A 24,358-nucleotide genomic window follows, 5' to 3' on the forward strand; every position below is an offset into this window, starting at 1 on the left:
TGTGTCTTCTATTATAGGACTTAGATTAGCTGGATACGTAACTTAGCAAGTTCAGGAGTGCCAGGTTTTTGTGGTCATTTAAGACTTAACCAAAGTTTTATGTAGATTTCTCAAGAAAAGTAATGATCTAGAACTTTACTAAAAGTATACAAATACCAGTTTTTGTTACCTAGTGAAAATAGCATCAAAGATTTTTATGGAGTTACACTATAGTCAACTATAAGAATGACAATTGACAAAAATTTGTAGAGCAGTCTTTGGTCTAAGAAAGAATTATAAAGGTATTCTCTGAAACAAGACTCCAGTATCAGATACTAGTTATATGACTTAGAAATTACTTAATCTGTATGTTTCCCCACCTCTAGTGGGCATTATACCTTAACCAGTCAGGGTGAGCACTGCATTAATTACACACTTCAAAGCTGCATGTACTAAGGACTGTGAGGTTATGGTCATTATTTCTGTTAGAATGGAGGTTTGGGAAAAACTGGCTTATGATATAAACTTTGTATTTCCAAGACCAACTGTTTTTAAGTTAACTACCTTAAAATTTCCAACCTCCACCCTGACCAAGCATGTCATCTACTTTTTTACTTTTCTGCTATGCCCTCTGACAGGAGTACTAATGGTTAGTGAAAGTGCCAAACACTGTGGAGGATGAAAGCGGCATGGGCTTAAAAAGTGCTCAGTAGGGTCTCTAGATCCACTGTTTGAAGTCTTTGGGAAGAAATTGGTAATAACTTCATATTTTATTGACTTTATCCAATTACAAGAGTAATGCATATTTGGTGAAAAGAATACAAGAATGTAATTTAAACACCTATGGCTAGAAATAGCCACTAGAGTATTTTGGTGTATATTCTAGCATTTTTTGTTTTGCACTGATTTATAAAAGTGAGATGATTCTATTCAACCTTTTGTAACTGACCATTTCCATGTCAAATATTGTTATACTGGTAAAAAACCTATATAGTATGCCTTTCATCAGTGCTAAGATCCATTCCAATTTCAGGCATGTTAAAATGGTGTGGGCAGGGGGAACGTCCATAGAAATCGATGGCATATTACAGTTTAGCACTTTTTCTGACTCAGAGCATAAAGTAATGGTGTGTCCTAAAACTAGTGGAATCTTAGATTCAATGAAATTGAGTGTTTTATTGTATAGATTGATTTAACCAGGTACTGAAGGGCATTGACGCCCCCTCTCCATTTTAACCTATGATGTGATCAATCCTTTATCCAATTTGAATACTGTTCTTTATTTAGTCTACATTGCTAGGTGTTGAGTTGGCTTACTCAGATTTTATTATTATTGTCAACTGCCTCCAGAAAGCCAACTGATATTCCTGGTTCTGTGCACCAGTTTCTCTAATTAATACTGGCCAATTATTCCCTTAGTTTTTGCTAATTTGATAAATGAAAAATGGTATTATCTTTCCTTTGATTATAGGTGATTGTTTATGTTTATTGCAGTTACATGTATTGTAAGTTGGCTCTACTTAGTCCATTTTTCTTTAAAGTGTTGGCTTTTTTCATACTGATCTATAAGAGCACCTAATTTCTTTTGGGCATATAATTGCAAATACTTTTTATCTAACTTGGTGTGTATGTTTTGCAAAGTTTTAATTTACTGGAGATTTATTCTAGTATACGCTGTGACAAAGATCTGACTTCTTTCCATTGACAGGCAATTGATTGAATTATTATCTTTGTAGTGGGAAGGGAGAGACCTTTCTGATCTCTTACTCTAGAGAAGTGATTTACTTGAGAGTTGAACTATCAGCTTTTCACAGGGTGTATAATATGAATGTCCAGGAGTCCTGCAGGTTAGGAAGAGAAAAATGGGGCTTTGGGGGGGGGCGGGGCACCAGGGCGCTTGAGCTATTGGAACAGATCACAACTGTATCAGATGAAAGAAAAAGACAGCCTAATGGAGAAAAACCAAGAATTGAACATAGGGGATTGACAAGAATAGAATGTGCCTAGCTGGCATGTTTTTCACTGGCCTCAGGGCATTGGTGAGTTGCAGCTGTGGGCTATTAATGGAAGCTGAGAAAGTAGGACAGAATGGAAGGGAAAAGTCAGTAAAGGGAAAGAACTAGATAGCACTAGTTTGACTTTCTTATTGCCTAAAAGGAAGACAGAGACCCAAGAAATAGAATCTCTGGCTTCGGGGAGAGGAGGCCCTTTCAAGGGGCAATTTAATTGAGAATCTCTATGCAGAAATTCATGGTGGAGATGTCCATGAATCCATTAAGAGTGAACTTGCTCCCTCTTTGTAGATTGAGGATTCAAGAGAATTAAGGAATTTGATGTGTTTCAGTAGAGCAGATATTTCCGTGTTGGCTTTGGGATGTATGGAAGGAGTTAAGAATAAAGTCATAGCTAATTTTCCTGTGTAATGAAAGCTGAGTGTGTTGTGAATATGTATGGATATTCATGAGTTCAACATAGTCCTGGTTAAAGGAAGCAGCCCAATTTGGTATTTTGACTGCATCTGCAGGACGAGGGGATTGCAATCAAAAACTGCTTGGCAAGGGCAGAGCATGGGCAGAGCAGGGTTACCCATCCTCTCATTCATGGAAAGAGGATATTTTATCTAGCAGAGTGAGCGGCCAAAGGCAGGCTCAAATAGGTCTTTAAAATAAGAACCACTGCTACATGTATTATAGCAATGTTGTCAGCGGACAGTAGGGTAGAATGTTGGGAATGAAGAACAAATACAAACTCAAGTGTCCCAATAAAACGAAGCAGGCACAGCCAGATTGGCTTCTGGAACAGAAGGAACAAGGTTCAAACAGTGGCAGGTGATGGCTCTTAATTTTTATTGATAGCCTACTCTGAACCAGGTATGAGGGAAGCATATTATTCCTGCCTTCAAGTTATTTACAGTCCAGTAAGTTATTTTTACTTTTTAGGAAAAGAGACTAACTGTATTATCACTTGGAGAAGGGAAAGGGTCTAGGTGGGTAATAGGGAAATTGGGAGTTGGGTGTTCGTCCAAGTGAGGAGAGGAAGAATGATTAAGATGGTTATCAGGCCAGCAACAGAAAATCAGAGCTAGGTAAAGCAGGTATTGCAAGAGGAGAATTTGGCTTCCATTGTCAAGAGGTGACAATTTTAGCTTGCTTCTGAGGAGGTGGCCTTGTCTGTTATGACCCATTGTAAACAGTCAGGTATCACATCCTGGGTGTAGACAAATGCTCAAGCTGCTGAGATTAAAGAAACCATCTGGGGGTGCCACTGAGCACCTAAATAGAGTAGAAAAGGGGTGTAAAGAAGGAACTTAAGTTTTTCAAAGAAAGCCTGAGAGAACTATATTAAATCTGGAATGGCAGGAAGCATAAAGAATTGAACATGCAGAGCAAATGTTCGTCACTTCAATTCCTAGAGCTCTGAGGGACATCTGGGAAACCAAAGCTGTCTCAGAGCCAGTGTTTGGGTTGGGATCAGGCTAGGGTGTAGGCCCTGGGCTTCACAGGGATTTAAGAAGAAGGTTCTTGGACTTTTCATCCTGTTATATTGGAAAGGGTACTATTAGCATTTTGAACAAACTTCCCTTACCAGCTTAGCAGAAGGGCTTACAGTGAAGGGACAGAAGCAGTGATGGGTTGGGGAAGGTGACAAGCCAGTGGCCACAGCTTTAAGTGAGTAAAACATGTGTCATGTTCCAAGTTCATGCTGGGAAAAAGAATTACCTCCTAGGCTCAGTTACCACTAGTTCAGGCTTCCTGAGGAAGGAAATGCAGGATGCCTTGGGGGAAAAGGGGATGACGTGAGTGCAACCATAGTGGTTTGGGTCTTAGACCTTGAGATAGCTCTGATCCTGAAGGCTTAGCAGCTGCTACAGCAGAAAGAAGAGGAAACAAGGTGTCGGAAAGCCTTTGGCCCACTCCTTTCTAAAACATACCTTGTTTGCCCATATAGCAAGTTTAGAGTAACTTTCCACCACTAAGCTGTTACTGATTCACCGAAAGAGGGTAAAGACAAAATAAAACAACAGGATAAAAGGTATATTTGCATAGTCTTTCATAAATAAGAACAGTCATGACCATATTGCGAGCCCTTTTAATACTGATGTTCATTATGATCTTTTAGTCCTCCCCTGTAAAACTGGGTCGATCTGTTTTGAAGACTCCCTGTAATTCTTACTAGTGTATATCCGTCATTTAGACCTGTGCCTTCCAAAACAGTAGCCACTAGCCATATGTGACTAATTACAATCAGAATTCACTTCTCAGTCATACTGGACACATTCCAAAGTGGTCAGCAGCCAATGTGGTTCATTTCGACTGCACTGAACAGTAAAGATATTTAGAGAACATTTCTGTCTTAGGCCTGTTGGGTGCTACTGATCTAGGTGTATGACCTGGTATGGAGTAGCAGCTTTAGAAAGCTTGGACTGTTAGCCATTGCTAGTAAGAGCCTTGGTTTCCATTCTGTCCTTTCCCTTTACTGGCCAACCTGGTGAAGAAAGGTGTGGGAACCCAGATTGGAGTCTCTAGGTACACACGGGGTACCATTGACCCTTGGATAACACAGGTTTGAACTGGTTTAACACAGGTCTACTTAGGTGGATTTTCTTCAATAAATACAGTACTATAAATCTATTTCTCCTTATGGTTTTCTTAACATTTTTCTCTAGCCTTAAGAATACAGTATATATTACATGCACAAAATAAGTGTTTATGTTACAGTAAGAGTGGTCAATAAGCCAACAATGGTTAACTTTCTGGGTAGTCAGAAATTATGCAGACTTAAGCCCTAACCCTCAAATTGTTCAAGCGTTAACTATAATCCTAAGGCTCTGGAGAGAGCAAGACAGGCATCTGGGTTACAGCCAATTCTCAGTTCCTAAGATTCACCCTGAGCTTTTTGTTTGCCCTCTATTTGGAAACAGACCTGACAGCACCTCAGAGGTGACGACCACAGGAGCAGTGGGCTGGGGATGAGAGACACATTGGGGGTTGGGGGCACATGAACTTTCCAAGCTTCACTCACAGCATGAGGGAGCTGCACCCCATCTTTATCCGATCCAGAGTCAGCTTCTTATCACAGGAGAAGGTGAGTGGGTGAAGAGAACTTGAGGGGAAAATGGAAAGAGAGATGTGCTGAGGCTTTAGTTCTTCCAGAGGATCAGTTATAGGAGCCTCGTGTGAAGGAAGATATTCTATGTTCGAGGGTAAGTATCCCTCATGGGTGGGAAGGTAGTCCACTGGGAGCCCTGTCACAGGGCTGGCTAGGTGTCCTGGCTTTGAGTCAGGGCCCCTACTCCCCAGCATCTTGTATAGATCCACGAGTTGTCCTGTCTCTCCTATGAGAGCTTTTGGAGGTGGTAGGCTTGAGGCACTGTATCCTGTGTCTTCCTCCGAGGTATAGTGACCTTGTACTCCTTGTCCCTTGTCAGGCCAGTTGGGGTGAAGATGTCTGAAGACTGGGGTCACTTGATGAAGGACTTCATTGATGACCAGCAGCTCAGGTTCTTCAGGAGTGGGCCAGTCTGTCAGCAGCCTGTCCAAGGGTAGCTGCATCTTCTGAGAAAGGGGAGGAACAGGCTAATAATACAGCTTTGTTACAGAAATATCCTTTGACAACTGACTTCAGGGTTCTGAAAGGCCGTGCAGCCTGCACTGCCTAATTGGCTCCAGGTGGGACTTTGTGGCAAGAGTGAAACAGCTAACATTGTTGGGAGCAGACAGGAGCCTTGGACTTCTCCACCCCCAGCCAATGAGTAATTCCTCAGGATAGAGACCACTGTGGGTGCGAAGGGAAGGCTGAGCTTCCTGCTGTCTGGGGGAGGGGAGACTTTAAAAGTCACTCTAGAGCTGAATCTTGAGATACTTTCCAAGTAGGAAGGTGATGGGCAAGGAGCACTGGTCTGTTCTGGGACCTGCTAGTTCTTTTGATAGGTAAATAAACGTAGGCTTTAGAAATACAAGGTCACGTGATGAAGAGATTTTTTTTTTTTAAGCAATTGAGTTTGAGCTTTGATACACTACTAAAAGGCTCAGGGTAATAATATTCTCCCCAGTTCTGCTCTTAAGAAAGACCCTCTGGAGTAACTTGGAAGAAATTTTCATCTGCTTTATTCCCCTAAAGCTAATTTTGTCTGTTACTACTCTTCTACTGGTAAGCATCACTTCAGTTACCAGTTCTTCAAAGTTCTCTCTCTCCTTTCCAAACTTAATGTGGATTCCTGAGTCCTCCAAGTTCAAGCACCCTGTTAACATTTCTCTTTCTGGGCTTTACTGGGCTCAACCTACACCCTCAAAACTATCCCACTGACTGCTTGATCTTTTTAAAGCAGAGTTCCAAAGCCTTTAACAACTCAGACTTAAATATGCAACGAAACATCCAGCCTTTAGTTTGGCAGTCAGGTTCCTGCACCTTCCTGTACCTCCCCATATTCCCGTTCAAAAACTTGCAAGCACACCGTCCTGGTCTTACTAAACACATTTTTCTCAGTGCCTCCACCACATGTATGCTTCCACTACTAGCCTCCACCCTGCTTTTGTTTGTTGCACCTTTTCCTGCTTGATGCCTTCCTCTTTCATGAAGCCCCTAGTGATTGTTTCCTCCACTGGACTCCTACAACAGCAAAGAAACCACCCATTCATTGGGTTCTTGGCACATGATGTTTTATACTGTCAGTTGTTTTTTTTTAACATGTCCATAAGCTATCTGCGAATAGGGATCTTTCGTGCCTTAAGGGAAGAGTAAGATGACAGGGAAAATCCTGAGGACTAGTCCCAACTCTGATACTCTATAGCTTGGGACAACCTCTCTTGACCTTTTGTTCCCTCATCTGTCAAATGCCAAGTTGTGCAAGAGTGGATTTTGGTCTTGATTTGCTTCTGATGTCACCTTCCTTTCCTTAAGCACGGCAAGCATCCAAAAGTGAATGATGGTGCTGTCTAGGACAGACTTCTACAAAGGACACTAACAAGCTAGAGGGTAAGTGTGCATGGGGTGTTTGGGGGGTGGAGGGAGGGGGAGTGCTCTTTTCGGATGGTTACCCAAACTGGCCCTGGCACAACACAACAGTCTGGCTTGGAAGATGGCCTTCAGCTCTGGGGAGTACAGCTGCCAAAGCATGGTTACCCCAGAGGACTATACGGGGTACAGAATTGGCTAATTTTTTTCCCATAGGTGGGGCATTTGCTCTGCCTTCTTGAAGGTTTTGACCATGTTGGTAGAGCTTGCTCCTTGGAGCATGTACAAAGCAGGCCTTCTGGGTAACATGTCCTAGGGCAAGTCAGGTACCTCACGGACACTGTTTAGCTTCTACAGGTTCAAAATCGAGAACATCTGGTGGTCCCCATTGTGATTTGGCCTTTTCCTCCAAAGCTTGAAGACCTGCTTTTGAGCCACATCTTAAGAAGTAGGGGGATCTAAGGCCTGAGAATTTTGTTGGAGGTGAAAGACAGACTCTTGTGTTTCTGGTGTCTGCCTCAGCCTATCACCAGGAGAGCACTTTAGCTCTTTAGAAGCAGTCTGCTCATGTCAGAGGTTGAGTGACAAGGGGTTTGGAGGCTGCCTCAAGGCCATCACTACAGATGTCATGTTTAAGCTAAATTTTATTTTCTAAATTACCATTTTTTTGATTTTTTTCAAAAGATATAAATATACATAGTTCTGTTTAAAAAAATAAGTTCAAAGAGACTTTTTAGTGAAAATAAGTGGCCCTCTTATCTCCAGTTCACCAGCCAAAGGCAATCAACATTATCAGTTTTCTGTGTAGGCCTCCCAGAAATATCCTATACACATGCTGGAGTTGAGTGTATATAAAATTTCTCTCCTTTTTTTTTTTGTTCAAAATTTTTAAATGTTTTTTTAAAATTTATTTTTGAGAGACAGAGAGACAGCAGAGGCAGGGGAGGGACAGAGAGAGAGGAGGGAGACACAAAATCCAAAGCAGGCTCTAGGCTCTGAGCTAGCTGTCAGCACAGAGGCCGACGTGGGGCTCGAACCCATGAACTGCAAGATCATGACCTGAACCGAAGCAAGCCTCTTATCTGACTGAGCCACCTAGGTGCTTCTCTCTCCTTTTTATGCAAATGAGAACCCACTTTAGACAGCTGTAACAAACTTTTTTTTTTTTTTACCTTTATGTGTCTTAGGAATTTTTAGACACATTATAGGTCTTTCTTTTTTTCCTCAGTAGTTGCATAATATCCTGTTGTATGGATGTGCCCACATGTTTAACCTGCTCCCCTGGTGGCAGGTTGCATTATGCCCAATTTTTTGCCCTCTATAATGCTACAATGAACATATTCCTGCAACTTCAGGCATATGTATGACAATTTCTATTCTCTTTTCCCTTGTTACTATCTCTAACCCTTTGTGTGTCTTTCTCAGTATTTCTTCTAGGTTTTTATGGGCCCTTCATAGGCCTTGTCTGCCTCTGTATCCCCTTATGCTCAAACAGGCAAACAGAGACCATGATGCCACAGCTACGAGTTTGGGAGCCAGGTGTCCGGGACTGACCCAGAGCTGCTTCCCACTGTGCTATTTCGGGCTCTTAGGACGTGGGATGGTGGAATGTCAGCATTGGAAGACAGGGATCTTAAAGCTCAGCTGACTCAGCTCATGGTACTTGCATGCTCATGGGTCACTGCAAGATTGCTGCCAAGTGAGGGCCCAGTGTGTGAATACCTCTTCAGTTAGTCTGTTCAGATCAGAGGTATTGACTACTAGAAACACTCCCCTCACCCCAAGCTTAAAGATCTTTTAGAGCATATAATATAATGGCAGATGGCACATCCTACTTGTATGTGAATCCAGTATCCACCATTTACTAGCTGACTAGTATTGAGCAAGTTACTTAGTCCTCCGTGCCTCAGTTTTCTCATCTGAAAAATGAGCATAACAATAGTACAACCTCATAAAGCTGTTGTATGGATTGGATTTTAATGCATGAGAAAGGTTTTTTTAAAGTGGGTGGCATATAATAGTTATATATATTATAGACATAACTCATTTTATTGTGCTTGGCTTCATTGCACTTTGCAGATACTGTTTTTTACAAAGTGAAGGTTTGTGGCAATCCTGCTTCAAACAAGTCTACTGGCATAATTTTTATGACAGCATTTGCTCACTTTGTGTCTGTCATATTTTGCTAATTCTTGCAACATTTCAAACTTTTCCATTATTTATTATGGTGACTTATGATGAGTGATTATGACTTGCTGAAAGCTCATGATTAGTATTTCTTAGTAATAAAGTATTTTTAAATTAAGGCTTATACATTTTGTTTTTAGACAGTGCTAGACTATAGGATAGTATAAACATAACTTTCATGTGTACTGGGAAACCTAAAAATTCATTTACCTTTATTGCAGTATTTGCTTTATTGCAGTGGTTTGGAACCAAATCTGCAATAAATCTGGCATGTGCCTGTATATATAAACATGAATATATTGTATTTTGAGAGATAGAGCGCATGTGTGTAAGTGGGGGAAAGGCAGAGGGAGAGAGAGAATCTCAAGTAGGCTCCATGCCTAGTGCGTGAGTCTGATGCAGGGCTCGATCTCATGAACACGAGTCCTGACCTGAGCTGAAATCAGATAGTTAACTGACTGAGCCACCCAGGCACTCCTGAATATATTATTTAATAATATAATTATATACTAGATTACATATGATTATCCTGTATATAACATATTAAGTGTATAATCATATGTGCACGTATATAAAAGCTATTATTATTGTTGTTTTTGCTATTGTAACTTAACAGAGACAAAATCCCTCAATAGTGAAAGGAATAAAGGATCTTTGCCTTGTATGACCCATGTGCTTTACATGGCATCTTACTTAATCCTCACAAACAGTATCCATGGGAGATATTATCAATTCCTGTTTTATAGAGGATTAAACTAGGGCTCAGATCATCAGGCAGGTTGCCCAAGGGCAATCCACATGGTAAGTGGCAAGGTGGGGTTTGCACCCAAACTTTATTTCAAAGGCACTCATGGCAGTGACCTCAATTCCCGATGAGACAGACATGGCTGAAACCTGCCCTTTCCCTGAGTGGTGGCAGGTACCGCTGGCTTGTGGCCTGAGGAAGGGTGTGGATGAGTGAATGCACTGCATACCTGAGGAGAAGAGTCCTGGAGGAGAAAGACTAGAAGGTATGAGAAATAGATTGGGGGGGCTCCCAAGAACCTGGGCAATGGGAAGAATATTGGCATACTACCTTCCTCCCCGTGGGTTCTCTTCAGTGCACTGTACTGTTCTATATTCAGATACCTCCAACTCCCAGAACCCCCCACCCACACACCCAAGATGACCATCTGGCCCCCGGTGAGCCGTTCTGACCTCCTTGGGCTGTGCAGCAATGCCCTTCCCATCCTTTACACTCCGCTCTCCCATCTGCCCGCGGAGCGACCTCTCCTTTAAAACCTCCTCGCACAACGGAATGACTGGCTTCCTGCCAATGCCAAAATAGTCCGAGCTCTATCTGTTCAATGCTCAGGACAGGAAATGTCACAGTAAAGCTTCAGTTCTCTTGAATTTGGATGAGTCAGGCTAGGGCTCAGCAAATGGCAAAAATACTTGCTTTTTTATTTCTTTTGAAGAATTGAGGTGAGGAGGGGACATACGGTGTAGAGAGGAATGAAAAGCGATGGGTCTTTTAGTCTTTTGGTCATAAGCGTCAAAAAAAGTCCTCTGCAGGGGAGTGGTGACTCAGTTGGTAACCTAGCACGAGGGGCTTCAGCTTATCCATAGGAACTAATAGGCACCTAGCTCTCCTGATAACTCTACTGGGAAACTTAGATCACTGGAATTCTGTCAACTCACCACTAAGACATTGTAACCTTACCTCCACAGTGGGGTATTTCTTGGCCCAAGTGCTATTCGCTGGGTCTGGAATTTCTTTACTACACCACTGAGGTCTGAGGGCTGAAAGGAGAACAAATACCCTATAGATAAAGAAGATAACGACATTGGTTAAGCGTGCACACAGGGGCATGGAAGCATCAGTTCTTAGTGCAGTGATTTCATTGTAGGGTGTGCCAATGAATCAAATAAAAACACTGAAGGAGAAGGATGATGCGTCATCCAAGGCTAGACTCGTTTTCTCTGAAGTTTAGATAGATGATAGAGTCATGATGCAACCATTTGGGGTTTGCTAAATAAATTATGGAACTTTTACTCATCGTAATGTTTAGCTGTCACTATCCGGCCATGCATTCATTCAGCAAGCACTGACTAAACCCCGAATGTATGATGAGCCCATGCCATACACTGGGGATGAAATAGCAAGCAAGACATGCGTCCTACCTGTGGGGAGCTTATTATTTAGAATGTTTATAAAGAGTTTTTTATATGCTAACTAAAATTGTAAATTTTAAAAATTAAAGAGTTTGTAATAATAGGTAAAGTATTATGCCAAAAGAAAAAAGGGGGGGAAAACACACAAAAAAAACAAAACAGGAACATAACCATAAAAAAAAAATGCCTAGAAAAAAATACCATAGGGAAATATCCAAACTGTTAACAGTAGTTATATTTGATGATGAGAAGAAATACGGGTCTTTTTTCTTTATCATCTCTGGGTTTTTAAAAATACTTGAAAATGTATTTATATTACTTTTATGACATAAAAGAAAAAAGTCCTAAAAATGTTTCTAATAAATGCATGTGACTTAAATGTTTTATTTTTAAAAAATTCAAAACAAATATGAAACATTTTTGGAGAATTGGCTTTAATAAACTTTGATGTTTAATAAGGATGGAAAGCTTTCTAGATGTTTAGCCCTTTGAAGCAAATGATGTGCCCACATGACTGGTTTCTCTCCAAAACAACTGAGTAGAGGTACCTGTGACCCAGTACAGACCATGCAGATGAGGACAGTGTCCAAGAGATGCTGAGCCAATAAAGCAGAAGACAACGGGGACCCTAATGACTGGGGAGCACAGCTGCCAACCAACCTGGATGACTTACTTCAGGACTATTATGTGGGAGAGAAATAAACTATTTTTAAAGCCATATATCTGGGGGTGTTTTTTTCTCTTAACAAAAAAAGCTTTCACCCTGATAATATTTCCCTGAAGAGGATGTGTGTGACCCTACTTGACTCCATTTGAATTAAACTTTTTCAAAGTCTACCTAAATAGAGCTCTGCTTTGAAGTACCTGTCACATATGGGAGCTTCAATAAATGTAAAGCCTTTCAGATAAGTTCAATGGCTAGGGGAATGACTTTGAGCTAGTTTTATTTTGATCTCTTCCCTTTACACAACATTTGAAGAAAACTCTGTATTGAATAACTCATTAAAAAATTCTCTTTACTAAATAAAACCTATTTAAAGAAATTGTAGAAGATCGTTAAATGGAACTAAAATCCGCTATGATTCTATATCTTGATAAACCACCATTAATATTTTGGTGCATATTGTTGGGGTAGAGTGTTAATCACTTCCCAATACTCCTTCATCCTCTTAGGAAGAGGACCCTGATTTACTGGGTTGATGACAAGCCTAGCTGTAAGATCACGATTTTAAGTCTTCCTTGCCCCACCAAGTTCTGGCCAATGAGGTGTAACCAAAGTATCATGTCTGACTTCTGCATGTAAAGGCTCCTGAAAAGGGAAATGTGGGCACCTTCCTTCCTTCTCCCTATAGCTGTAGAATGCAGGCATGATGGCTATAGTTCCTGCGGTCATTGGACCATGAAGTGAGCTTGAGGAAGCCAAGTCAGGATAACGGCACAAAAAGATAGAAGGAGCCTACAGAGCTACTACACCAGCCCTCAACCTGAATTTACCTCCTTAACCTGGGCGAGAAAGTTAGCTAGTTTAAGTCATTATTATGGCTTTTTATAGCAGATAGAGCCAAATTTAATGCTAAATGATAGGTGTTGCATATAGATATGCATGTATGCATGTACTTTTTAAAGTGAAAGTACATACTGCTTTGCAACCTTTTTAAAATGTAATATTGTAAATATAGCATTTTATTTTCCTAATGTTTAATGGATATAATATGCTATACAGCATGAGATCTATTGTGATGTAGTAAACCAGTCCCATATCACTGGGCATTTAGGGTATTTCAAATTATTTTCCTTTAATAGCCAATACTTCACTGAGCATATTTGCCACTAAATATTTGCATATACTTAGAATAAATTTCCAGTTAGAAATTGATAGGTTATGGGTCTATTTAAAATTTTTTTTAAATTTAACGTAATACTGTTGTCTAAGAAAGTTGAATAAATTTAGTCTGCTACCAGCAATGTATGAGAACATCCATTGTTTTGACCCATAGTGGCAACAGCTATTATCTTTAAAAAAAAAATACTGAAATTTGAATATTTAACCTACTCACTTTTGCCGGAAGTAACGCATTGAGAAAATGCCCACTATGACGACAGCAACGCAAATGCTTGGTGCCACAAACACACTCCAATTGGCTTTACCTGAAAAGTTAGCAAACCCTGTGACTGAGTTATCTTCAGTGAACATCTAAAAATACCCACTTGGCATGAACCTTCTGGAACCTACCCTCAGCTACTGGGTAGATGGGCTCAGGAAAAAAGCCAACTTGTTTTTGTTCCTTCAGCTAGGCAGACGGAGCCCTAAGGAGTCCAGTTTGTGGTTCTAAGGAAGGGGCTCCAGTCCCACAAGGGCTCCTTCCCCTAACAAGGGACAGAAGGAGAGGGAGTATGGTGTCCCAAGCACTGTCTGTGAACTGGGGGCCCTGAATTTTAATCCTGGCTTTGCCAACTGACTGATTGTGATCAATGACCTTCAGATTCCTGATCCATAAAAGGTGAATGATGACATCTGCTTTGCAGGTTGTGAAGATCAGAGACGGTGTATATAAAGATGGTGTATATAGATACACGGCAAGGTTTCTGAACACAGGAAGCCCTTGAGCAATTGTACTATTGATTTTACCAAACCACTGGAGAAGCATTCTAACTAGGTCTGTGAAATTGTTTGGATTCCTTGTTGTGAAGATGTATTTTGCATTGTGTTGAGATTTTTCATTAATTCATCCATTTATTGAGCATTAACCATGCAGCAGGCCCTTTGAGGTCCTGGGATACAAAGATGAGGGGAACATGGGCTCTGTTGTTTTAAATCATTAATCTAGTCCAGGAGATAGATTTGTAAACATGTAAATCATGATGCCACAGGATATGCATTTTTTTAAAAGGCATGTACAAGGCAGTGTAGCAGGGAACAGCATAGGAAATGGTCTCAAGGGCAGCCCAGGACATTGTCCCAAAAGGCATGATGTCACAAGTTCAGATTTGGAGGATGGAGCCAGCAAAGCAGTCATGTTAGGGAAGCAGACTAGACAGAACTATGCAAAGGCATGGAAAGAACAAACAGGACAGAACCTTCGGGCAACTACAGGTAGTCTGGTCAGGCTTTCAAGTATGACAAATGAGTGTGCGGCAGAGGACAAAGCTAGATGGGTGAACAGGAGCAGATCATGCAGGGCTTGGTGACGAAGCAATTTGAGTTCCAGCGTGACGGTCCCTGGGGAACCACTGATAGGTTTCAACAGGAGGTGGAATGTCAACATGGAGCTGGTATCTTAAGAAAGATCCTCCTGATAGAGCACAGGACAGGCTAGCGGGGAGGGTGAGCAGGTAGGGACTAGCAGGCATGTCACCAGGGCTGAACAGGTGTCGATGCAGGCAGTTTTGTTACCACCCCACACAATCAACACAATCTGACATTTCTTTAGCGTCTGTCTTCCTTCCTGGGCAGATGGGGCAAGTCTGGAGTACCACAAGTAGAAAGACGCTGAGTCGTTAATTGATTAATTGTTCGCAAGTTAACTTTTGTGGAAGTGTTAGGAGATGAGAAGAGGGTCTGCCAACTTTCCCAGTGGAGAAATACCTGGCATAGAACAACGAAGTCCTAAATGATCAACCTGATACTCCATGTCGCAAAGCAAGAACAGCTTGTTTCATGCTTGGAGCAGATGCAGACGTGTGCTGCCAGAGAGAACAGCACAATTTAGCCAGTGGAGGGAAGCCCATGTTAGCTAGGTCACTCCAATTTAACTCAAGTAACTAAAAGCTGACCTTGATTTGTAGTTCTGCCACTTGACACTTGTATGACTTTGTGTAATCTTTCTGTACATTCTGGACCTTGTAAAAAGCATCCTAATCCCTTATTCCTTTATTCATATTGAACTGAGTGCCTGATACTGTGTGGCCAGGTACAATTGTGTCAAGCAGGCACTTTATGTGGTTGTGGTCAGGATTCAATGAATAGAAGTTTGTGTCATGAAGGGTGAAATGTGTCCTTTTACCCCAAAAATCCATAAACTGAAGTTCTAACTTCCAAGGCCTCAGAACGTGACCGTATTATGAAACAGGATCATTGCAGATGTAATCAGTTAAGATGAGGTCAGGCAGCCCTAATCCGATATGATCAGTGTCCTTAAAAAAGAGGAGATTTGAAGAAAGAGACACACACAAGAAGAACTCCATGTGAAGATGAAAGAAATCTGTAAGCCAAAGAACACCAAAGACTGCCAGCAGACAAGAGGAGAAGCAGGGAACTGATTCTTAGTCCTCAGAAGAAAACAAGCCTACTGATACCTTGAACTCTAGACTTCCAGCTTCTGAAACTGTGAGAAAATAAACTTCTATTGTTTAAGCCACCCAGTTTGTGCTGCTTTGTTACAAGAGGCCCAGCAAACTAATAGAGTATGCAAAGCACTAAACACAATGACTGGTGCATAGTAACTATCTGATATGCAACAGCTGCTTCGTTATTGCTGAGATTATTCTCATTGGTCACCGAACAGATATTTAGTGAACAAGTACTATGTCCTGGGCACCGAACTAGACCTTGAAGATAAACTGATAGTAGTTCCTGCCTACTGGATTCAGTGTTTTGAAGAGGGGTCAAATTTAGTGCATTATGAAGGAATTACAGAGGTGTGTTTGGGAAGGTTTCCTGGAGGAGGAAACATTTTGGCTGAGTTTTGAAAAATAAGCAGATACTTTCTCCAAACAGACCATGAAGTGGCAGGATAGTCCAGTTAAAGGAAACAGCAAATGCAAAGAGGGGGCAGCAAGAAAGTAATTAATGAATTAAAGAAAATCTGATAATCTCCATGCCAAACAAGTGGGAGTGTACACCTACGTAGGAATCCAGGGTGGCTCTGCCATCTTTAAAGTTCTTACCTTGCAGACAAAATTCCCTCTTGTTTCCTGGGGGGCTTTCACCAGCAGCTGTCAGAGCTGTTATCCACAGGACATATGTTACTCCAGGCTGCAGGCTGTCTATTGAATGTGAATTTGGGGATACCCTATAGGGAATTTCTGAAGAGAAGATAAAGATAAAAGAAGACAGGCACATGTTACAGGAACTATTTGAATGTGGACTTCTACTTATTTTGTTGTCATTGTTGTTAATGCTTTAATTTGACAGAGAAAACCACATTGCTGTTTTAAAACTAATTTAAAAAAAATTTTTAATGTTATTTATTTTTGATAGAGAGAGAGACAGAGCATGGGGGGGGGGGAGGGGCAGAGAGAGAAGGAGACACAGAAACCAAAGCTGGCTCCAGGCTCTGAGCTGTCAGCACAGAGCCTGATGTGGGGCTCAAACCCACAAATCTGAGCTCTGACCTGAGCCGAAGTTGGAGGCTTAACTGACTGAGCCACCCAGGGGCCCCTAAAACTAATTTTTTAAAACTACGAATTCATTAGTACTTAATAATTTACTAGGCCCTACACACTGTCATTTATGGAGGTCTCACTTCACAACATACCAAAATAATTTTCTGTGGTAAAATCTTTTGAAAAAACTTTTATTCTGCTTTTGAAATTATTTGGCTGTAGTAACTCCTTTTATTTCTTATGACTACGCTGTTTCCAACATTTATTAGATATATTTGAGAACTCTTGGGGAGGAAATTAAATACACCAATTGTTTTCAGTGGAGTTTTTAAGAAAGCTAAGTTAGGCAGTTAATGAAATAGACATTTAACTATAATTTTGGTTTTCTGCTCTTTTGGGTTAGGTTCTGGATACTGGCCTTAATGGGTTTAACATGATGATCTGCTTCAATATGGCATAAAATCTAAAAGCGAGACCAGTGGCATGTAGCTTGGATTTATCTGGCAGTTTAACTAGATTATCAGTCCCTTACGTTCTCAGCACCCCTGCAGAGTCTCAACAGGGAAGATTTTGGGCTTTTTTGAACAACTAGGCTGATGTTGTTCTTCCCCTCCTGTAGCACACAGGCGATCTTCTTTCCCAGCGATCTGCTGCGTGTGAGTTTTGGACTGACTTCTCAAAAGCTAGGGATGAGAGGCAGGAGGCCTAGAAGATCAAGAGCAAAACTTTGGCAGGAGTAACCTGCCGGCTCCCTCAGCTGACATGCACCTGTGCTGGTGATCAAAGTGGAAACTTGAACCCAGCTCTTCTGAACCTCAACTTCAGTTACCAGCTCGAAAGCCCCAGGGCAGGTCAGACTATGCTCCTGTTTGCTAACTTTATTTTCACAGTCACAAATATTTATTGAGCTTGTGCTCTGGATAAGTCACCAAGTATACAAAGGCACAGAATCTGCCTCAAAGAGTTCACTAGTGGGGAAAACAGAGCCCTGATACCCCTCCACCCCTGATTCACTGTGGGTGACCAGCAAGGAGTCCTGTAATATCATGGCCCCTCCATCCAAAGGGGCCTAAGCACATCACTTAACAGCTGTGACCATCAGAGCAATTTCTATATTCAACATCCTTTTTTTTAATTTAATTTTTAAATGTTTATTTATTGAGAGAGGGAGGCACAGAATCTGAAGCAGGCTCCAGGCTCTGAGCTGTCAGCACAGAGCCCAATGCAGAGCTCAAACCCACAAACTGTGAGATCACGACCTGAGCCGAAGTCAGACGTTTCACTGACTGAGCCACCCAGGTGCTCCTATATTCAACATCCTGTTGAGAAAAAGTACCAAGCCTACTCTAACCTGATGAATTTGTGCAGACTTGAGCTTTGTGATTAAAATAAAAACCTATGTCTTTATTCTTATGACAGAAGATTAAAAAATTAATTTTGGAGAGACCTTTTGCTCATCTTGCTGCAGCAAAGCATCAGTGAGCATCAGAGTCAAGTGTCGGACCCTATAAAGGCATCCTTAATTCAGAGTGAAATGGGACCTCAGAACAGTAAGGAAAGGACTTGAATGGTTTGCTGGGCCACACATCCATATACTTGAAGAATAAAAATAGCAACTCTGCCGAGGGAGGGTGATGGCTCCCTCAGTTTGGCTAGCAAAGCAGAACTGCGTTGAGTAATGGGAGAAAGAAGTCATGCAGGAAATACAGGTTCTGCTGCCTGGCCTGGCATGTGATCACCAGCAGAGATAAACGGGGGGGCATTCAATCCTTGGGGGGGCTGAAACGTTAGGCCCAGGGGGGTTAAATGACGAAGGCACCAGTTTAGGGAGATGGGACAGTTGCCAGTCATTTGAAAGGCTGCAGGTAAGAAAGTCAAGTGGTACCAGACAAAACAGCCTCATTGTTACTGGAAACTAGTTATTACCTAACAATCTACATTGGTTTAACAAAGAGTAGGGCAGCATTCACTCCTGTATGCCTGGCTGTATTGGAGGCACCGGAGACAATGGCAAACAAATCACCATGGCTTCAGGCTTCACGACGCTTAGAGTCTGCTGACACCAACAGCCAAGTAGTAACGAAACACACTGTGTACGCCAGCAGAGAAACGCGCTACTGGGTCACATGGCAGTATCAACACCTTTCCAGAGGAGTGGCTGTGAACCGGAATCACCTGTGGGAGGCACTAAAATGCGGATGCCCCACCCCAGGTGGAGCCCTCCCGTCTGCTCAGGCGGGGGCGGAGCGCTCCCGCTGCAGGCTCCTGCGCCCACAGGGCCGCTGCCCAGTGCACTTCCTCCTTGGCTCTCCATCCTCCTCTTCTGTTTGTGATGCCTCTCTCTCTCTGGGGTTATTCTCCCTCCTCCTCAATCTACTGCCCTCTACCACTCTCTGGAAACCGCACATGTGGTTTTGCCAATGATTTCTACTTTCCAAATACAATACCTAGTTGTCAGTCCTTGATGACCGCAGTTACAACACTCTGTGTGCTTTTCCACCTCCCTTGGGAGACTGAGCTCTCTGAAGACAGAGGACAGGTCTAACTCATCAATTAATGCTTACTGAATAAAAGGCAAATTTAAACTGGTGTGAAATAGGACTTTGACTCTGTACCTCCTCTCCTTTAAAAAAATTTTTTTAATGTTTATTATTTTGAGAGAGCGAGAGCAAGAGAGAGAGAAAGAGAGAGAGAGAGAGAGAGAGAGAGAGAGAGAGAGAGAGAGAGCGCGCACGCGCACTAGTGCAAGCGGGGGAGGGGCAGAGAGAGAGACTCCGAATCAGGCTCCATGCTGTCAATGCACCTTCTCTCCTTTTACTATAAAATGCCCTTACATAGATTCATCAGACTTGTGGTAAAATAAGATATGTAGTTTCTTCAACAGGTACAAGAGCAGCTTTCAGAACCAACTGATCATGTCAATTGTAAATAGGCATCTTGGTTTAAATTCTGCTAAAATGCAAAGTGGGCATGTCCAAATGGCCCAGGGAGAGGTCAATCAACTCCTCTGTTCTGGGGTGCATTTAAGAACTGACTGATCCTCACGGGCCCAGTAGGAAGAGGTTCTGTTCAATGATATGTGCTGTTTGTCTGCCGTGGATTACTTAAGTGACAGGTTGTACGGCCTAATTCTATATAGAGCCGTTAAAAAAAAAGAGGCAAATCTATATGGACTGATGGAAAGATGTCCAGCCTGTATTATTCAGAGGGGTAAAAGCAAAGTGTAGATCAGAATACAGATGATTACCCCAAATATATGCTTGTATATGCGTTTTTTTATTTTTCTGGAAGAGCACGTAAAGAACTGCTAACAGCTATAAGTATGGAGGAAGGGATAATTTCCATTTTCATATTTTTTTGAACTATTTAAATGTTTTTACTATGTACAAGTTGTACTTATATAAATTAACTAGCATTAAAAGTCATAACTTTCAGAAAAGCAATATGGAAGATTTTCTAAGGTCAAGAGAAAGGCCCAACTTGTAAAGTTTTCCAGGTAAAAATCACTCTTGCAGGCAGCTCTCTGGCACCCATGTCTCAGGTTACATTCTTCTTGGACCTAATAGCTCTCATGAAGGAATAAAAATATTGCTTCCTTGTTTCTTTTTATTCTCAAGTTAGTTTAAAAATATTGCTTCTTTATGATAAATGTTCCTGAAAGAAAGTCAGCTGCTTATGAAATAAAAAGGTCAAGCCAGAAAAAAAACCCTAACAACTCTGAATAAGTCAAAGATTAGAACATCGTATCTGGCAAGTCACTTGGAGCTGCGACATAAATGAGAGATGAAATCATTTGAGATAATGTTCTAGCCAGAATTTAATTGCTTTGGTTTTTTATAGTTATAGAATAATTATGGGCCCTAAGAAGTTACTTAAGCTGTATTGTATTTTACCCATTTTAAGGAGAAAATAATATGCTATGATAGTAATTGCAAAGATAAGGATTCAAAAGTTCTAACTCATCCCTTACAAACATCAAGGGTCTATATAATAGTACTGATAGGCTGTTACTGCTTTTTGGTCTTGTTTTTAAATTTTTTAAAAAATTTATTCATTTTTGAGAGACAGAGCAGGAGTGGGGGAGGAGCATAGAGAGAGGGAGACACAGAATCTGAAGCAGGCTCCAAGTTCTGAGCTGTCAGCACAGAGCCTGACGTAGGGCTTCAACCCATGAACTGTGAGATCATGACCTGAACTGAAGTCAGACACTTAACCCACTGAGTCACCCAGGTGCCCCAGACGTTACTGCTTTTTGAAAGGCTATCTCCCCATGTGAGTAGCTCCTTGAAAGCCTGGTCCATTACCTTCATTTCTTCAATTTGCTTGGCACATAACACATATTCACTAATTCTGTGTGTGTTTAGATATTTTCTATTTTTCTTTACTCAATTAATTTCACAAATATTTATTGAGCACCTACTATGTGCTAGTCATAGTATTAGCACTTGTGTGTATGTATGCATATGCACATACTTGTGTTTTCTCATCTAAATAAAAAAGCCTGCCCCCTGCATCTATGCCTCACACGTACCACAAAGTTGAGGCTGGGAATTGGAGTCCTGTTCCTTCCAGTATATCCTGTAATGGAGGATGCAGCCCATTTGCTCCTGGGCTGGAATTTCATTCCATGAAATTAAAATGTTCCCCTTTTCCTCTGAGATGGCATTAATGTGGGGGCCACTCAGTGGTGCTGCAAAGTAGAACACAGGAGGCTTTTGTCACCCTTTAAATCCGAACTATTGAACTAACGTGAAATTCGGCAAAAGGTTCCAAGACTCACCTTTGTGCTTAGAGTTACCCCGGATGGAGCTGCACCCTCTCCGGTCCCCCGACAGAGCATACACACAGATTTCATAACAGCTGTAGGGTTTAATGTTCTCTGCAAGGAAAAGAATTCTTATAACAGGTTTGGCATCACATGTGAGTCACGAAAGGGAGACATTTAAAAATCCGATATGGATGCATGCAAGGCACTTCTTTTTTCTTAGTTTGAAGGTAGTTCAAGTACAGTCTGAACTGATGGTGAAGGGATGACCTAAGTCACAGAATCTCAGCATCATATTTGCCACGTTACTGGCTTCTGGAAGCTACTGCTCCTGCCTCTCAAGTTCACCTCAAGGTGAGCCAATAGGCAGACCTGAAGTTTCTTTCCAGGGTCATTGCGATTAAGGAGACAAAAGCTATTCCATTTCCAACAAAGATTTAAATATAACCACAGAGACTGCTTTTGAAACAAAACTCACAAGAAAAATAACCCCACTGATTTCTACAAGCAAGTAACTTGCTGTTTACAGACAAGTGTGCCCAGCGTTTTGCAGGCACAGAACCGGAATGCTTCTCTAACTCCACAGACGCTTCTGGGGATCTGACAGGGCAGCGGGATGACACCTTCTAACCAGGGCATGCTCACCGTGACCCGACTCCTCATGCCTCCCCTCCTCCCCGATGTCCCCTTCCATGCTCCAGGCACAGTTCACTTGCTTCACAGCCTGGAGACGAGGAGGATACCTGGGAACGTTAATGCCCCTTCTTAGCTTTTAAGATGCCACACTTTGCAATTTTCTGTCAGTCATGAGGTTTGCTGGCGAGCTGCTCTTTCCTGTCAAAACTCCTTATTTCTATGAATTTCAGATTCTACTTCCTGTAAAGGAAAGGCCCTTCTCATTGATACTGCCCAGGACAAATCTTTAAATTCCCAATAGAAATTTAAAGGGAAAAGAGAGCGAACCCCTACTAGACAACAATAAGATCACGTGGTCAGAGTAAGGACTGTCTCCCATATTGTTTAATGCAGACCTGGTCCCTACACTGACAATTGATTAGGGTTTAACATTTTATTTGGGGGGAAGAGGAATTTTGTATCACAGAATAATTTACTAAATAATGTGTTTTATATGAAAATCCATTGTTCATTAAACATTCCAGCAAGTACCTACATAAACCTCAGATGAGCAACCAGTACTGTCAGAAGAGGCCACCAGGAGATCCAAACTCATGCCATGGTGAGTTCCCCTTTGTCATATGAACCAAGTGATATGGAGAAAAGGATGCAGTCAGCTTAGTCCAGTCATCTGAAGATTCTTCACAGTGGGATGCAGACCCAGGAGCCGAAAGGGCAACAAGGAATATGGAACCATATTTCATTTGGGAGGGGTAGGGACTGGCTGCTGTCACTTGTCCTGGAAGCAGCTGGCCAACCACTGTGCCATGTACAGCCGGGGGACTTCCAGATGAGCTCAACAGGCAAATAGTATCACTGCATTTTGCCATGCCCATTGTCAGTTCAGGCAAAGGCTTTGGGGCTGCTGCATCAGAAGCTGTGGGCTTCTTTTAGTGAACAGCCTACGCTTAGTGGAGGAGGGAAGAAGGTGTGGCTCTATAACTTAGTTGGCTTTTCCCTTTGCAGGCAGAGGAGAGCCCTAATAAGCTTGTCCCCTGGCTCTGACTTTAAGGACTGTTTTATTGGCTAATTCTTACACAAACACACCCTAATCATTAGCTCCAAATTCCTTAGCTTTGCTGTCCAGTGCAGAAAGTCCACATTCCTAAGATTTTTATTTCTTTCTATAGTCTGGCCCCAACTTCTAGGCCTATTTCCCACCGCTCCCATGCATACATATATACCTGGCACCCTTGGGCAAAGGCTCTGTTTTCATGTTTATAAACTATTGCTTTGGTGGATTTTTTGCAGAAAGCTAATTTCACCTATTAAAATTGGGAGAAGACAAACATTAAATGATCAGTAATGAGGAATGATCATAGAGGAAATCCAGTGGGAGCACGCAGAAGAGGGGTCCAAATAGCCTAGGCATCAGGGAGCTTCTAGACATCTACAGATAGAGATCTACATATTTGTAAAAGGCGTGGCTCTATATGGTCAGAACCAGTTTTACCCACACAAGACAGGACTGATGGTCTCTAGCCTGGGCCCCATCAACCTATAATCCAGGAGCTGGATTGTATTCTGACCTTCAGAATATATTTCAAGACATCCGACTCTGCCCTAGCCAGATGATGAGCAGGGATCCGAAGGCAATGAGTCACCTACCTTACTGACTGGAGAGTGCCATATTGCTTTCATAAGCATAAGTTACTTAATGTTTTAAATGTTTATTTTCATAATATAACATCAACACTAATAGCTAACCAAGTATTTTCAAGAAGGGGAACAACTTTAATTAGTAAAGTTATTTTACCCAGTATTATACTGTTTTCATTCAAATGAGTATTTATAAAATGCTTAAAAATAATTTAGTTTCTTAAACATGCAAACCATTCCCTCTTGCCATCTCTTATGTTACTTGGGTAGTATTACAGAATTTCTAAAAGGAAGAAACTGTAGGGAACACAGAGCTCAAAGTATCCCACAGAGGTAAATCCTAATATATTTTATAATAAGCATTTATAATTTTGTAGCAGTTTAGTAAATGCCTTTTCTTCTATTCACTGTTAGTTAGATTTGATGGGCATAATAGCCCTAAAGGAAAGTTGGTTCTACTTCAACAATTTTAGTGACAGGGAATGCACTACCTTGAGGGCCAATCAATTGTCTTATAAGAGACCATCACATGTAGGAAATTTCTTTCTCAAAATTGAGCTGACATCTGCCTGGTAATTTCCTCATAGAGGACTCAGTTTTGTTCTCCAGAGCGACAAAGGACATAGACTCTCATGTATACATCAAAGCCAGCAGCAGCCAGCAACCTTCTCACCCCCATCTAGAACTCTCTTCTACAGGTTAAATGGTTCCCACATTAAA

General features: G+C 41.6%; 1 protein-coding gene across 7 annotated transcripts in view; it reads right to left on the reverse strand.

The window, feature by feature from the left end:
* Positions 1-730: 730 nt before the first annotated feature.
* Positions 731-24,358, reverse strand: part of IL12RB2 (interleukin 12 receptor subunit beta 2) — a 79,176-nt gene continuing 55,548 nt past the window's right edge. For 5 of the 7 annotated variants that reach the window (XM_029948979.1, XM_029948980.1, XM_029948983.1 and 2 more), the window contains 6 exons: positions 21,380-21,478; positions 21,131-21,289; positions 16,162-16,299; positions 13,332-13,422; positions 10,823-10,922; positions 731-5,534 (listed from right to left, as the gene is read on the reverse strand). In XM_029948979.1, coding sequence (XP_029804839.1) covers positions 4,998-5,534; positions 10,823-10,922; positions 13,332-13,422; positions 16,162-16,299; positions 21,131-21,289; positions 21,380-21,478 — 1,124 coding nt within the window. In that variant the 3' untranslated portion in view covers positions 731-4,997. Of the gene's footprint in view, positions 5,535-10,822; positions 10,923-13,331; positions 13,423-14,860; positions 14,959-16,161; positions 16,300-21,130; positions 21,290-21,379; positions 21,479-24,358 lie in introns of those variants that run through there. The other 2 variants (XM_029948985.1, XM_029948986.1) reach the window with 2 other exon arrangements.

The sequence above is a fragment of the Suricata suricatta genome, chromosome 8 (genome assembly GCF_006229205.1).
Source record: "Suricata suricatta isolate VVHF042 chromosome 8, meerkat_22Aug2017_6uvM2_HiC, whole genome shotgun sequence".
Classification (NCBI taxonomy): Eukaryota; Metazoa; Chordata; class Mammalia; order Carnivora; family Herpestidae; genus Suricata; species Suricata suricatta.